The sequence below is a fragment of the Alosa sapidissima genome, chromosome 20, assembly GCF_018492685.1.
Source record: "Alosa sapidissima isolate fAloSap1 chromosome 20, fAloSap1.pri, whole genome shotgun sequence".
NCBI classification, from domain to species: Eukaryota; Metazoa; Chordata; class Actinopteri; order Clupeiformes; family Clupeidae; genus Alosa; species Alosa sapidissima.
This window is the reverse complement of record NC_055976.1, coordinates 30,024,064-30,039,399: the sequence shown is the minus strand read 5'-3', so window position 1 is coordinate 30,039,399 and position 15,336 is coordinate 30,024,064. Positions and strand designations below refer to the sequence as shown.

General features: G+C 39.7%; 1 protein-coding gene and 2 long non-coding RNA genes across 3 annotated transcripts; 2 read left to right on the top strand and 1 right to left on the bottom strand.

The window, feature by feature from the left end:
* Window positions 1-1,918: 1,918 nt before the first annotated feature.
* LOC121695073 lies at window positions 1,919-8,421 on the bottom strand. Its single transcript, XR_006025998.1, has 3 exons — window positions 8,411-8,421; window positions 8,067-8,072; window positions 1,919-2,178 (listed from the first exon to the last, which is right to left on the bottom strand). It is a non-coding gene; the product is annotated as an uncharacterized LOC121695073 (long non-coding RNA).
* zgc:113625 (uncharacterized protein LOC553227 homolog) lies at window positions 4,216-5,307 on the top strand. Its single transcript, XM_042075592.1, has 2 exons — window positions 4,216-4,289; window positions 4,536-5,307. The coding sequence occupies exons 1-2, from the start codon at window positions 4,262-4,264 to the stop codon at window positions 5,246-5,248; spliced, it is 741 nt and encodes a 246-aa protein (XP_041931526.1). The 5' UTR covers window positions 4,216-4,261; the 3' UTR covers window positions 5,249-5,307.
* On the top strand, window positions 7,808-9,284 carry LOC121695070. Its single transcript, XR_006025995.1, has 2 exons — window positions 7,808-8,178; window positions 8,701-9,284. It is a non-coding gene; the product is annotated as an uncharacterized LOC121695070 (long non-coding RNA).
* Window positions 9,285-15,336: the final 6,052 nt, after the last annotated feature.

The window sequence follows — 15,336 nt, the reverse complement described above, 5'->3', positions numbered from 1 at the left end:
TAACCCCATGCATTTCTATGGAGGATGTTTTGAGTGCTGTGTCTCCTCATTAGAAAGTCTCCACACCTAAGAGACGTGCTAGAGAGAGTTGTTAGCACCCATGGGTGGATTAGTTTCCTCTCCCACTCTGAGAATGAAATCTGCACTTCAGAAGCACATACACACACCAAACATCCCAGTCATATACCTAACTATATTTAGAAGGCTTACACAGAGGGGTTTGTTGATATATTATTCCTAGCCTGTTTTATATGGCATTTTATTCCTAAAAACATGGCTAAAATATTTTTTTAAGGCTATTGGCAGTATTTTCTGATTTACAGAATTAACTAAAAGAGATATCCAAAATTCTCTGTGTAAAAGACTTTTCATCTAATATGTTAATACAATGAAGTAATTTTTAACCTGACTTCATCCCATGTTCAATTTTTTTTAAAGTTTATGCAAATCAGCACATACTTAATTAGATGATGCCTAATTTGCATATTTAAACATTAAATTACAGATTACTTGTTGTAATACATTCCCCCCCATATTAATTAAAGTAATCAACTGGGGAAGTTTCATAGTGATATCTGCAAGTTAATTATTTTACCCTATTCACCTGTAGTGCCTCACCTTATATTCAACATATTGGACAAGAAAGGCTTAATATCGAGAATTGCCCAAGGGATATCACCGGGCACCCTCTCTAATGTTATTGAGAACAAGAAACACCAAAAAAAAAGTTTAACCGACAAAACCAGGTTCACCTAAGTTATAGCATTTGGCTGCCGGACTACTTTCACTTGTTCATAAAATAAGGAATGAGAAAAAAATGGTGTTGTTGTTTGATGTTTAACATCAGAACAATTTTCATGTTTTAGGAGCAATTTGGTCTCATTTTGGAAATGTCTAATTGGTCCACTAGGTGTCACTTTATTATAGCCTACCTTGGAAACAAAGCAATAGAACAGAGACTTTCTAACGAGGAGACACAATACTCAAATAATCCTCCATAGAAATGCATAGGGTGAGTTTGTAATGCCAACATGGCAGTGGTCTACACACACCCCACCCCTTCCTGTATGCCTCCCCATTCACTTGAATAGGGAAATAGCTGCCCGATAACTGCCCAAAGTGTTACCAAGATGGCTGCCGACCTTGGACATAGAGGAAGTAAAGGGGGGAACTGATATGCAGGTGACAAGTGTTGCTTAACGGAGGGGGAGCACACATAGGTTTTTGACAGCTTCGCTGTGGTCGGCCACATCAGGTTGTCAATACTTTTTGTAGTTGTGCAATAATGACCAATTTGTGGATGCATGGACACTGTATAGATTATTGGTGATTGAAAATTATGGTGAGCAATAAATAACACAAATGGCACACCACGTTTGACCTTTATTTCACTAGACACAAGTAACACAAGTGGCTATGAGAGCATCAATTAGGTACCTGTCTATGTGCATCCCCTCAGGGCTTTAAATGAAGACTTAACCTCTACACATGTTATTTGATTTATTTAGCTGACATTTTATCCAAAGTTAAAGCCCTTTGAAGCATTTTGGGATAAAGTGCCCTTGGAATCCACAATAAAACAATTACAAAATGTGATTTTAACACAGACACACATTCAGTGTGGATTGTAAAATGTAAATGGTTTGTAAAACATTCAGTATCCTTTACCACAATAACACAATGAGCACAATATAGGATTTACTAAAACTAAGCTGAGTAACATGCAACTAAATTTTATATTGACTGCAACAAAATCCATGAATTGAATAGTTAACATGATCACAGCAATTATGCAATAACACAAGCGGACCTCCCTGGTTCATAATCTGGGAAGATTCCAACTCTGTAGATCTTCTGCACCAGTGTAGCCATCTTCCCCATGAGCTCTCTCACCTGCTGATCTCCCTCCTTCTTGTCCTTGTTGTTGAACACCTGATATCTGTTACCACACTCTCTGATGAGCTGCTGGAGGTGTTGGTTGGTGTTTTTGACATACTCATCAATAGGTTGGTGTTCCAGATCATCCCCATGTGTGAAGAGGATGGTGGCTCTGTCCCTTACTCTGGGCAGTGCTGTCTCTATCTTCTCTAAAAATGTTTTCTCTCCCTCAGTGAAGCGGCCAATCTGAATGACCAGCAGGTACACACACACACACCCCTCACACAGCCCCCTGCATTCCTCAACATTGCGCTGCTGACGACACCCATCATTAAATAAGTCTGGAGTGTCGATGACTTGCACCTCTGTTCCAAACAAAACCTTTGATTCTATCTTGCATTCAGTTGTGATGGGCTGGGCGCTGGTCTTTGATCTGAAAACCTTCTCTCCCAGGATGGTGTTCCCACTGCAGCTCTTCCCAGAGCCGTACTCTCCCAGCAGCACCAGTCTCAGCTGTGGGCTCCACTCCTGGTCACCTGCACAGAGAAATGTCTGAGCTCTCAATAAAGTTTTATACTATGAGACCCAATCTTGGGCTGCCACTTCTTATTTTAAATCAGATCATTATTCCAAACGGGGGAACAAATTAACATTGAAAACATGATGACCAGGACAGGGTTTACCAAAGCCTTCTTATATCATTGGTAAATTATACTTTAAACTGACTAAATGTTTTGCGGTCTGTCCTAGAATGTCCTTAGCTAAGTAGGCCATACCCACTGTGAGAGACTATTTTCTAAATGATGTGCACTCATTTTACTATATCTTGCACGCATTTTACAAAATTGTGTGCTCATTTTGCAAAAATTACTATTTAGCGAAACATGTGCACAATTTAGTAAATTCTGTTCACAATCTAGTCAAATGTGCACACAATTTACAAAATTGAGAGCAGTTTTGTAAAATGAGCGCACTATATAGTAAAATGTGTGCACAGTTTAGTAAATTGGGTACAAATTCTCTGGATATACACAAAATATATACACAACATATCTTGCAATGACCCTCCAGGGGTCAAATGTTTCAGTAGTCCGATGACTCCTGTAAATTGTTTTCTAGTATGTCACTGGTAAATAGCTGCCTGTATACCAGTGCAACTGCATACAGCAGCATGCATGTTTGTTTTACATAAAATAATGTTATAGGTTAGTAGGATACATCACTGTAACATAATTATGTCTTATTTACTACTACGAGTACTGTACAATAATGGCGGTAAAATAAAAACTTTGATCGGAAGAAACCACAGACAGACGTACCTGGACCAGGCCTGGGAAAACTCAGACGTTGACTCAACTTTTCTGCTCTCCTTTTTAGCATTTTCCCAAAACTGTGTTTAGAATTAATCTGTGTGTCATAGATTTCTTCACATCTTCTCATATTCGTCTGTGTGCTGTCCTTAGTTATGAATTTATTAAACAAACTTGCAAAATGAATTATATTTGTGATGTAAATGATGTTGCTAGTGATGTCATCTCCAAGAATCTTCTGCCACTTTAGCAATTGGGCCTGTGTGTTCCTGCCCCCCTCCAGCAGGTAGACATGAGGGCCAGGGTGGGACAGGGCCATGAGGTCCAAGATGTCTGCGTCACTGAAGTTAGAGGCATCTGGGGTGCTGATGATCAGAGTGTTGTCGATTTGGATTGACTGACATTGATCTGGTGCACTGTGGAAACGGTCACTTCCATCTCTCCACTCACTGCCCAACACGACTATGATGAACTTCTCACTCTCAGATTCATGCGGATTAAATTGTGGCTTTTCTGAAAAAAAAAAAAGATTGGGTTTCTTTTGACAATAATTCAATTCAATAATTCAAACAGTCAATTTATTTTTTAAATAAGATTTTAGTTAAATTGAAATAAAGTGTTATAAGAAAGCTATAGTGAAGTCACAAGTCAACTTAACAACTTAATTCAACTCATCATCTTACATGTACTGTATGTCTTATGAAGACTCATGACACACTGACAAGAACACACACAATAGAGGAACAGGATGATTGTTAGCTTTCTTGAATGAGACAAAACTCTAAATTTACTGATAAATTTAGCTCTCCAAATTATATGATTAATCATGAAAGATGATAACACCATAATCTGCAATGTAAACTTACCGGATGACATTATGCTGTCCTAAGTGTGTTCTAAAGAACAGACTGCAGCTCTGACGAACAAGAGCACTGTCTGCCATACACTGCAGGAGTTTATACTGTTGAGGGAGTAGGCGGACCATTCCACGACTCTGTGATTCTATTAAAGGACCAGCACAGCAACAGGTCCATTTCATTTCTGCACAGATATTCATCTGACACGGAGAGAAGATGGGTCCCAAACAATCTATCCCTGAAGGTATCAGTTCGCTATTCTTTGATTATTTTGATGATGTATTAAGATTGATTCTTTTTTGCAGGGACCAACACATTTGTCAAAATAATATGTAATGAGGTTGTCAGTATGTCGTTGTAGATTATTCATATGATGTCAAGAATATGAAATATTTGCTGCTCCACAAATATTAAAAAATGTATGCAACAAGCAGTTTAGCAATACCTTACACAGAATATGTGTTGATATGATATACTATTTTGTTTTTAGGTCAACCTCTCAGAATCGTGCTGATTGGGAAGACTGGAGTGGGGAAGAGTGCTGTGGGAAACACCATCCTGGGGAGGACAGCATTTAAATCAGATGTTTCTGCAAACTCAGTCACAGGAACTTGTTCGAGAGCAAGTGTTATTGGTCAGAGAGAAATTGAAGTGATTGACACACCTGGTATTATAGACACACAAAAAAAACCAGAGATAATTAAAAATGAGATAGTGAAATGCATTAAGTACTCATGTCCAGGGCCCCATGTGTTCCTGCTGGTAATTCAGATTGGGAGATTCACTCCAGAAGAGCAGAATGCAGTTAAGGCCCTACAGGAGATCTTTGGGGAAAGGGCTGAAAAGTACATGATCGTCCTGTTCACTCGTGGTGATCAACTGGAGGGTCAGACTATTGATCAATATGTGCAATTAGGCAGCGAGGACCTGAAGAAAATCATAAACAGCTGTGGTGGACGATACCATGCATTCAACAACAAAAGCAATGACCGGAGTCAAGTTGTGCAGTTGGTGAATAAAATAGACACGATGGTGAGGATAAATGGGGGAAGTTACTTCACTGAGGAGATGTACAAAGAGACACAAAAGGTCATGAGGGAAAGAGGTCTAGCCCCAGATTCACCTGAGATAGACCTGTACCTAACTTTCCTCAGTCTCCTGCTGGGGAGGGTGGTAGTGTTTCAAAAGGTTCTTAATGACTGAAGATAATTTGATCATGTAACACATTATTATGTAATTTGGTAGTTAAAAGGTATTATGATATTGACCCATTGATATTGTGATATATAATACCTACTGAAATGACCTTCCTATTAGAATTGTAAGGCAATATACATTTTAATTTTTCTTTTCACTTTGTTCATGATTTTTGTCTGTGTGTCCGAAACTGAAGAAAAATCCTGCCTTCTAAGATAGTGTTTGGTGGAGCATGTAGTGTAAATGTGCCTTCAATGTCCAAACTTCTAATGATGAGCAGCAGTTGGTGGCAAGGGCTGTGCAGACAGTTACGTTATTTTGCTTTCTGTTTATGAAAATAGCCGACCGCGTGTAAACATAGCCAACCGCGTGTAAACATAGCCAACCACGTGTAAACATAGCCAAAGTGCGAGTGTGGAGTTCATAGACAAGTATCTTACTTTCATACGTTTATTGGATGGGTTGATGATACTCATTAAAGAACTAGATAATTTAAGCATGCATCTTGTGATTCTGTAATATATTTGTATGGAACTTGTGTGGTAGTTCAATGATATAATGAAGTAACCTTCCCAGACATTTGGCATTGCAATATTAATTTTTGTTTAATCACTTCAATCTGATTTTTCTGTCATGTAATGCTTGTCTTATGTAATGATATATTATGTACTGTATAATGTATCTGTAATGAATATATTATGTATAATGTGTAATGGGAGTATTTGGTCCCTATTATTCTACTCTACGTTGTGTTTTGTTGTTGAAAATAATAAAAAATACATATAATTCGATGTGACAACCGAACTGCATCTTCCGGAAATGATTGATCAGTTAAACATGCATGCTCTCATGATGCACCAGCCAATAAGAGACAAAGGAAGGGGAGGGGGGATACCCCAAGGTAAAGTTCATTTTGGTGGGCGTGAGCCCCACATCACATTTACTCCACACACCCTTCTGTAAGGATCCTAATTAGCAGGCTGATGATAATCCTCTCAATTATATATGGACTCTTGATCAACTACTAAGTGGTACTAAGTGTGGGCCTATTGTGGGCCTACTGTCACATGTCCACAGAAGCAGTTAACTATAGGGACAGGAAATGTAATCAAATGTATACCTTGTCATGTCTTGATTGATTCACTCTCACTACAACAATGGTCTCAAGTCTCATCAAAGTACTCCTCATGTGACCCCCAAAACAGCTGACCTCCAACCATGTGATCCCAAATCAGCTGACCTCCAACCATGTGATCCATATCAATGTAACCAATCACAAACTGGGTAGCCTATTTAAGGGAGGTTAACATGTTGTTCTAGGAGCCATTCTGTAGTCAGAATCTCCCACACCACTCTGGTGTGTAGCCATCATCCTCTGAGCTGGTATGTTCATTCTCTGATTGTTTCATATGGTTCCCTACATGTTCCTTTAACCTGTTTTCGTAACTTTCACATTATTCATTTAGATGTACTTCTAAAATGTATTGGATGAGTAACTTATAGCCTACCTGACAAATAAATTGTTAAGCTTTGACCTGCATAGTTTTCTAGCATTTCTTAAGATATCCCTCAGGTTTAAGATGTGCCATGGGGAACGGCTAGGATTAGTCTCTGGTGCCGTGGGGGCTAATCAGTGAAAGTGTAGGCATGCTACCAGGAGAACTGACTATTGTATTGTGGTGGGTCACTGATTTTTATTAGTAGTCTGGGATTAGACAGCTAATCTTAGCACACCCTGAACCCTCTGTAGCTTCGGTAAGATGTTCTGTCCAGGTGAGTATAGTGGTCCAGGTCAGCACTATAGCCTCTGACCAACTTTCACACTAGGATTATTACTTAGTAAATGGTACCTCCCGAATTAATCGGCAGAGGAGGGCCTTGCACACTATTCTTGGGGAAGATGCGTCTAATTAAATAGCTAGAAGGCATTCTTGTAACAGTATCGTGGGTAGGCCCACATCAGCCTACTATGGATAGTAATATTACTTTGACTGAAACTTCTCCATATCTAGCGGGGTCAGAATCATTAGGTTAACAGGATGAAAGGGTGAGTAGAAATGTGCACATTTTGTTTGTGCTTAGCAACCTTTATAAGTGAGGCCCTGTATGAATATGATCCTTTGGTGTCTTGACATGGTTATGGTTATTGGATTTTGCAGACGCCTTTGTCCAAAGCAACACACAAATACAAAAACAACATAATAATTAAAATGTAACAGGGAATAGATTAGAATGTTGGTCAAAATATAATAAGGAGAATAGCAATAATAAACAACAACAATATGTGTGTGTGGCACTTACAATGACCAGAATAAATCCTTATGAATAAAGGTAGTGAAAACACCCTAAAACAGCTTAGGGTTCTAAGGGTTAAACCAATGAGAATAACATCTGGCATTCCCTTTAACGGCGCAAAGCGCGATATGTCAAATAAATGCATCGGTATTTTGGCATTCAACGGCGCATTTGAAGGAGGCTGTTTGCGAGACCGTATGAAATAGTCATTCTTAAACCATGTGTAACCCACCTTAAAGTTTGGTTACTAAGACCATAACCAAGTTTTAGAACAGTTTGAGTTCAATAAATATTTTAATATATAAATAGAATAAATATGAATAAATAGCAAGAAGCTGAGTTTACATGATTATATGTATTTCTTTTTTGGTCTGCTTGAAAGTGCAGGTATTCTAAAATACTTTTATTGTGGTATAGTCATCTCCTAGGTGACGGGTTTGTTTTTTCACTCTCGAGACTCCACTTGAATGATATTGATTAGACGTTACTGATAATCCTCTTAAGAAAATGAATACTAACTTTAGCTAACTCTAATCTAACTTTTTCTAAATCTATTGATCGTATTGAATCATCTTACCTTTCCTTATACCTATTTTTCTACTGATTGTTGAAGACCTGTGTTGTTTGAACCTCGAACTCCGGTGAGTTAAAATACTTCGCTAGCATTCTGCTAGCGAGTGACTAGCACCGTTAGCTGATAGTGCATTCAAGCCAATAGGATGATTAGCATGCTAGAAAACTGAGCTAACTAATTAAAAACCAATCGGAGATGCTTTTACTTTATTGTTCTTTTAAGTGCTGCTATTGTAATAATATTGTCTTTAAGTATGTTTTTGAGTAATAGAGAAGTTGTTAATGAATATATTGAATTACATGATTTTTAAATATATGATCGTTGGTAGTAACGAACTCCTAAGAGATAGGAGACGTTAATATTAGAATGTTTAGAGGAGCGCGCACAGTAGTAGACTGTGTGTGTGTGTGAGTGAGAACGGCACCTCTTCTCTCTCATTACCAGCGACGCTAACGTCGTAGTTTGTGCCTAGCTAAGTTAATAGGACTTAATTGAACTGGAATTGTAGTTCAATTGGAATTTAATGATATCTTACGACTTTGATATTGAATATATATCCTTAATTGTATTCTCAAACTGCTGTATGCAGATTGGTTTTTTATGTACACTGGAACACTGGATGGCGAGTCAGTCCCCTTGGATCGATTGAACTGTTCTACCCTTTCATACTGGATAACCAACCCCTTGAACTGCCCTTTCATACTGGATAACCAACCCCTTGAACTGCCCTTTCATACTGGATAACCAACCCCTTGGATCTGTTCCCTGGATACAGATAAGCCTTCACACATACACTGACATTGTACACTCACACCACCTTACCCGGGTATTTCTTTTCTTTTGGACATTTGAGTTTTTTACTATTGATTTGATACTTTGAATTTTTAAGAGCTCTTTTATTATTTTATAGGGTTTTGTATTTATTTACTATTTATTTTCTATTTACTAGTATTTCCTCTTCTTTTCTCATAGAGAAAAGATATTCTTGCATTTAATAAACCTGCATTATTTATTTATAACATTTTACATACTGGTGTCCTTGTCAATTTACTCCCCCCTTAATGCCGAACCTAGAACTGGCCTAAACTTAACAGTAACTCATAGAAGCACCTCCTTTTACTTTAAAGTGCAATTTATTATTAAGTAGAGTAGAGGGGTGCTACACATGCATTACTAAAACCTAGCATAGTCTTCACGCATTTGCACTCGTCTATTATTTGAACTCATTGGCAAAGTGAAACTAACTTCACCAAGGTGTCAGTCAATGAAGATAGTTATATGCAGTTACCTTCACTATTAACTGACAATGGGTTACCATCGAAAACATAGGCTGGAAAAAGCAACACTTACCCTAATATTGCTCAAATGACTGAATAAAACAACATTTATCCTGCAGAGGAGTTGCTTATATCTCGTGACAGTGCGTCTTAAGCCGTGCTCCATATGTGTCTCTCGCCTCTCCCCTAATCACTTTTAACCGTCATTACCAATTTGCAAATGATGGTGAATAACTACTCATCATGAGATGTACAGTATTTCGTAATATCTTTATTCTAATTATGTTTCCCATTGTAATCGTGCATTGTGTAATGCTTTGCATGGACGTGCGCTGGTGTGCGTTCATGAATGATAGAAGGATGGTGCGTGCACCTTTCAATATGACTGTTGACATGCGCTCTTAAAATAGCATATGAACAACTCGCCATTGACTTCTGACCAGGTTTAGGTGGTGTATGATAGCGATTTTTAGACAACGCGCCAGGCCCCTCCCTAGGTTGTTAATTGCCACACCCCTGGTCGCAATGTTTAAAAAATAAACGTGCAAAATACCGAATTAAGCTTTGCGCGGGTGAATAATGAGCTTTACGCCATGCGCTGGAGCCCAAAATATAGCCCTTGATCTTTGGAAGCCTTCTGAAGTAGGTACTCGACTTGAGAGGAGTAACAGTGTGTGCGACAATCAGCGCCCCCAAGGTCTTTGGGTGGTGAGAGTGAGAGTGGTGGTGAGAGTGAGAGAGAGTGAGAGTGGTGAGAGTGAGAGTGGTGGTGAGTGGTGGTGAGGGTGAGAGTAAGTGTGAGAGTTAGAGTGAGAGTGGTGGTGAGGGTGGTGGTGAGAGTGAGAGTGGTGGTGAGAGTGAGTGTGGTGGTGAGGGTGAGTGTGGTGGTGAGTTTGAGAGTGGTGGTGAGGGTGGTGGTGAGGGTGAGAGTGGTGAGGGTGAGAGTGGTGGTGAGTGGTGAGGGTGAGAGTGAGTGTGGTGGTGAGAGTGGTGGTGGTGGTGAGAGTGTGAGTGGTGGTTAGGGTGGTGGTGAGAGTGAGTGGTGAGGGTGAGAGTGATGGTGAGGGTGAGAGTGGTGGTGAGAGTGAGAGTGAGAGTGGTGGTGAGTGGTGAGGGTGAGTGGTGAGGGTGAGAGTGGTGGTGAGAGTGAGAGTGGTGGTGAGAGTGAGAGTGAGAGTGGTGGTGAGGGTGAGTGGTGAGGGTGAGAGTGGTGGTGAGGGTGAGAGTGGTGGTGAGAGTGAGGGTGGTGGTGAGAGTGAGGGTGGTGGTGAGGGTGAGAGTGGTGGTGAGGGTGAGAGTGAGAGTGGTGGTGAGGGTGAGTGGTGAGGGTGAGAGTGGTGGTGAGGGTGAGAGTGGTGGTGAGAGTGAGGGTGAGAGTGAGGGTGCTGGTGGTGGTGAGGGTGAGTGGTGAGGGTGAGAGTGGTGGTGAGAGTGAGTGGTGAGGGTGAGAGTGGTGGTGAGGGTGAGTGGTGAGGGTGAGAGTGGTGGTGAGAGTGAGTGGTGAGGGTGAGAGTGGTGGTGAGGGTGAGGGTGAGGGTGAGAGTGGTGGTGAGGGTGAGAGTGAGAGTGGTGGTGAGGGTGAGAGTGAGAGTGGTGGTGAGGGTGAGGGTGAGGGTGGTGGTGAGAGTGAGAGTGAGGGTGAGGGTGAGAGTGGTGGTGAGGGTGAGAGTGGTGGTGAGGGTGAGAGTGAGAGTGGTGGTGAGGGTGAGAGTGACAGTGGTGGTGAGGGTGAGGGGAGAGAAGCCGCTGTTGCCACTGAAGGAGCCCATCAGCAGCAGAGATGGCAGCAAAGATCCTTATCAAGGCTGTGGACTATAGTCATAATGTTTTCAATATTGGTCCATTTAATAACATACAAAGGATATATGCTGTCTTACAGATAGAGCAAATGAAGTATCATGTAGGCTAGTATGCCCTCTTCATCTGCTACTGCTTTTGTCAGAAAGTTGGTATTTGTTTATGTTTTGGTGTTTAGGAGCATAGAATGTTGTACATCCCACCTTACTCTACGCCTGAAGAGGGTTATTTACAAAACAAATAAACAAAAATATGCAAACATGCATGAGGTGTTTAAAGTAATAACCCTACATTGGGTTACAAAGATTACTCTCAGACTCCAAAGGACCAATTCTGATTTACAAACTTTGTGATCAAGAACTCCTGTGCTCACTTGTGTATGTGACCATCAGCATTCTTTTACTGTAATGTATTTAATATTTACTATTCTGTCTGTTAGTTTTGTTTTATTTGTCAACATAAACTTTGACTGTTTTGTACAGGTATTCTTAAGTGCACTCTTTATAAATTGCAATTAAAAATGAAATAGCTTAACTGGGGCAGGCAAACATCCAGTAATTTTTTAAGGGAAAATGATTTTTTAAATTATGTTATGGTAAGATGTGCTATTTACAACTGTGTCCATTTTATGCAATGTTATTTAGTGTTAGTGTTTGGAGGATTAGTAAGATTCCATTGTGTTTTTCAGGAGTGTATAAAAATGTAAACACTCCTTAAAAGATTGTGAGATATTTTATTTGTAATATTAGAAACACTTACTATAAATAAGTGGACTGTAAATAGCGCTGTCTCTGATGATGAAATGTGATTAATTTTGGGAATTTGTGATACTGTAATCTGTTATTGATATTTAAAGAGTCCAGACATAGCTGACCCAACCTGTCTTCAGACCTGTAGCAGTCGCAGTCTAATCTGTTCAACAGACATTCAGCTATATAACTCTAAACTCCCACATGCAGTGTGTAACTTTTTGCTGACTAAATTTACTAAATTGATGCCAAAAACAGCAGCCGTGTGCATCTTTTTATGAGAAAATGCTCAAAGTGTAAACTGGTATATTGACAACACGGCTAAGCATTTAAAACAATCTTGTTCATAACTGGGGCACAATATTTTTTATTCTGATGGTACTGACATGTTGATTGGCATAAACATGTGGAGACATAAACTAAGCATTTTGAGCCAGTTACCTGCTTTTGTGTGGTGCAATTTGCACAAATTGTTTGGATAAATGCACTTACTAATGTGCTGTAGTGTTAATAATGATGATTGGTGAAAAATGACTGAGAAAAACTGTAATTACTGTATGTGGGAACATGAAGGACTCTTTCTGAACATTTTCTGAAAATCACATTTCTGAAATCTGATGTTTAAGTGAGTCTGAAGTGATTCAGTATCCATCCTTTTACAAACATCAATGCAATGACCAAATAGTGTGGAGAAACTTAAGTGATTACTGAGATAACTAGATGTACCGCAGAGCGGTACAAAATATGACCGCCGCACAGTCCAGCACATCACACTGAAAGGCCTATATGATTCTAACTGTCTCACTAAATTGCATTATCCACACTCACTGGTATCTGCTAGACAACAAGTACCAAAACATGATTAGTTCATAGATTTCACATGTAAAATTAATTTTATACAACCCCACCTCCATCTTGCCTGTTCATAATTCTGAAAAATTCTTGATTGTTTGTGTTATGTTTATGTTATGTGTGTGTGTGTGTGTGTGTGTGTGCGTGCTTGTGTGTGCCTGCGTATGTGCCTGTGCATGCAAGCGTACATATGTCTACTGTGTGAGTATGTGTCATACGTATGATTACTGTGAATGTATGTGTGTGTGTGTGTGTGTGTGTGTGTGTATCTGTTTGTGCACATGTGTGCACATGAAATGGGTTAACATGACCCCTGGAGGCAAACATACAGAAAAAATGGTCATCCTAGGCCCTACAGTTCTCAAGATATTCACAGAGAACTGTGTCTGCCCTACCCTCCTTTCGGGGGGGTCCAGTCCAGCGGGGGGGGCTACAGATCAAAACGAAAAATGACGGTTCCATGCTATCCATGTGGGGGTACATGCTCAACAAGTTTTGTGTACCCCGGTCTTTCAGTGTCCCGGGAATCCTTGTTGGTGTACGTCTCTAAATGTACACATAAATTATTTTATTGTAAGGCCCCCCATGAACGAAAGTACACAAAACGTGGCATGCATTCGGAGGGTGTCATAATGATCCTACACTTTTAATTTCGTGCAGTTTTGACCTTGTCAGCCAGAGATATTGTGATGAAAACACCTAATTTTTTGCTTTTTAATTTTTAACTAGGTGGCGCTATACATGAAATAAGTGGTAATGGGATGGGTTGACATGCCCCCTTAAGACCAACATACATAAAAAAGGTGGACCTCCTAGGCCCTACGGTTCTCGAGATATTCACAGAAAACTGTCTCCGGCCACCTACAGGCCAGTTGGTGTATAGTAACATAAATTAATTTATTGTGTGGCCCCCCTATGAACGGAATTCCACAAAACTTGCGTGCATACAGAGGGTGTCATAATGATCCTACACTTCCAATTTTGTGCAGTTTTGACTATGTTAGGTCACAGATACCTTCAATTACAACACCTCATTTTTACTTTTTTGTGTTTAATAGGTGGCGCTATACATGAAATGAGTGGTTATGGAAGGGGTTGACATGACCCCTTGAGATCAACATACAAAAAAAAATGGTCCTCCTAAACCCTACGGTTTTCGAGATATTCACAGAAAACTGTGTCTGCCCTACCCTCCTTTCGGGGGGTCCAGTCCAGCGGGGGGGCTACAGATCAAAGCGAAAAACGATGGTTCCATGCTATCCATGTGGGGTTACATGCCCACCAAGTTTCGTGTACCCCGGTCTTTCAGTGTCCCGGGAATCATTGACGGAAATTTGGGCATGCGAAAAAGGAAAAAAAAAATCTGACTAAACCTATATGACCGCCGCTTCGCTGCGCGGCGGTCATAATGATTGAGGAAGAAAGCTGTCTGTGGTACTCTTTCGCCCTCTAATGGCCATGCCAAGAACTGACCGAATTACAGTTTTTTTCAATCGCTAACAAACGCTTACCCATAGCCTACTTCAGATAGTTTTTCTAAACTCTTAACACAGACTCACACCTACAAAACACAATTGGCCAAATGGCTAACTTTCTTCTCAAAAACACATGTTGTTAAATATATACTAACTCTTCATTTCAAAACAGAACACATCTTTCTCTGCACACACTAACTTTACCAAAACACTGGAAATCTGACTGAACTGAAATCATTCTGTCAAAGAATAACACTTGTTTTCACTTCACAAGGTAAATGCAGTCAATCAAAGTACACCAGGTTTCAAAATACTGGCTATTGTTGACATTACAATAACTGCATAGACTTTTATGTTTCAGTTTTACAGGTATTTGCATGCAAAACATGCTATCCACCGTTTTTACACTAAATTTCTTGGTTGGGAACTGTATGCACATGTAATGCTCACATTCAAAAGAATTCCAGTAAAAAGCAAATCAGTTTTTTTCCCTTTATTGTTTACTACAGGAGGTACAGTAGAAATACTGTTTACAGTATGATAGAACAGAAAAAGTTTTACAGTATTGCTTACAGTGTTGCTTACTCTACAGTGTTTAGAGTTTTGAAAATGTGACAACTGGTTAGACAAACGCTTGTTAGCGACTGAAAAAAACTGTAATTATGAAAATGTTTTACTAACACTGAAGAATCTTGCTATCAGGTGTCATGTGTCTACCTTCATGCTTCAGTTGGATGAAGATAAGGAATGAGTGATTTGGCCTTTTCTCTGCTCTTGAGAGAGTTAAGAATCTAGTATTAATCAGCTAATAACTTCTTCCAAGTTATTCATGGATGTTATTACGTTAATGATCTGATTCACGCAACATGTCTTCCACTTATGAGTAAAATATAATATCGGCTTAGTAAAACTAAAGTGATATAGAAAGTAAATACATGTAGTTTTTTGCTTCATCGCTCTACTTATCTGGTCAAAGTAACTCTAGAGCACGGTCTCGCACATACACCCACTAATGCTGTTCACATGAATGGTGTGCATACATTGCATGTGTGCTACTGCTAATGTCTAGTGTGTG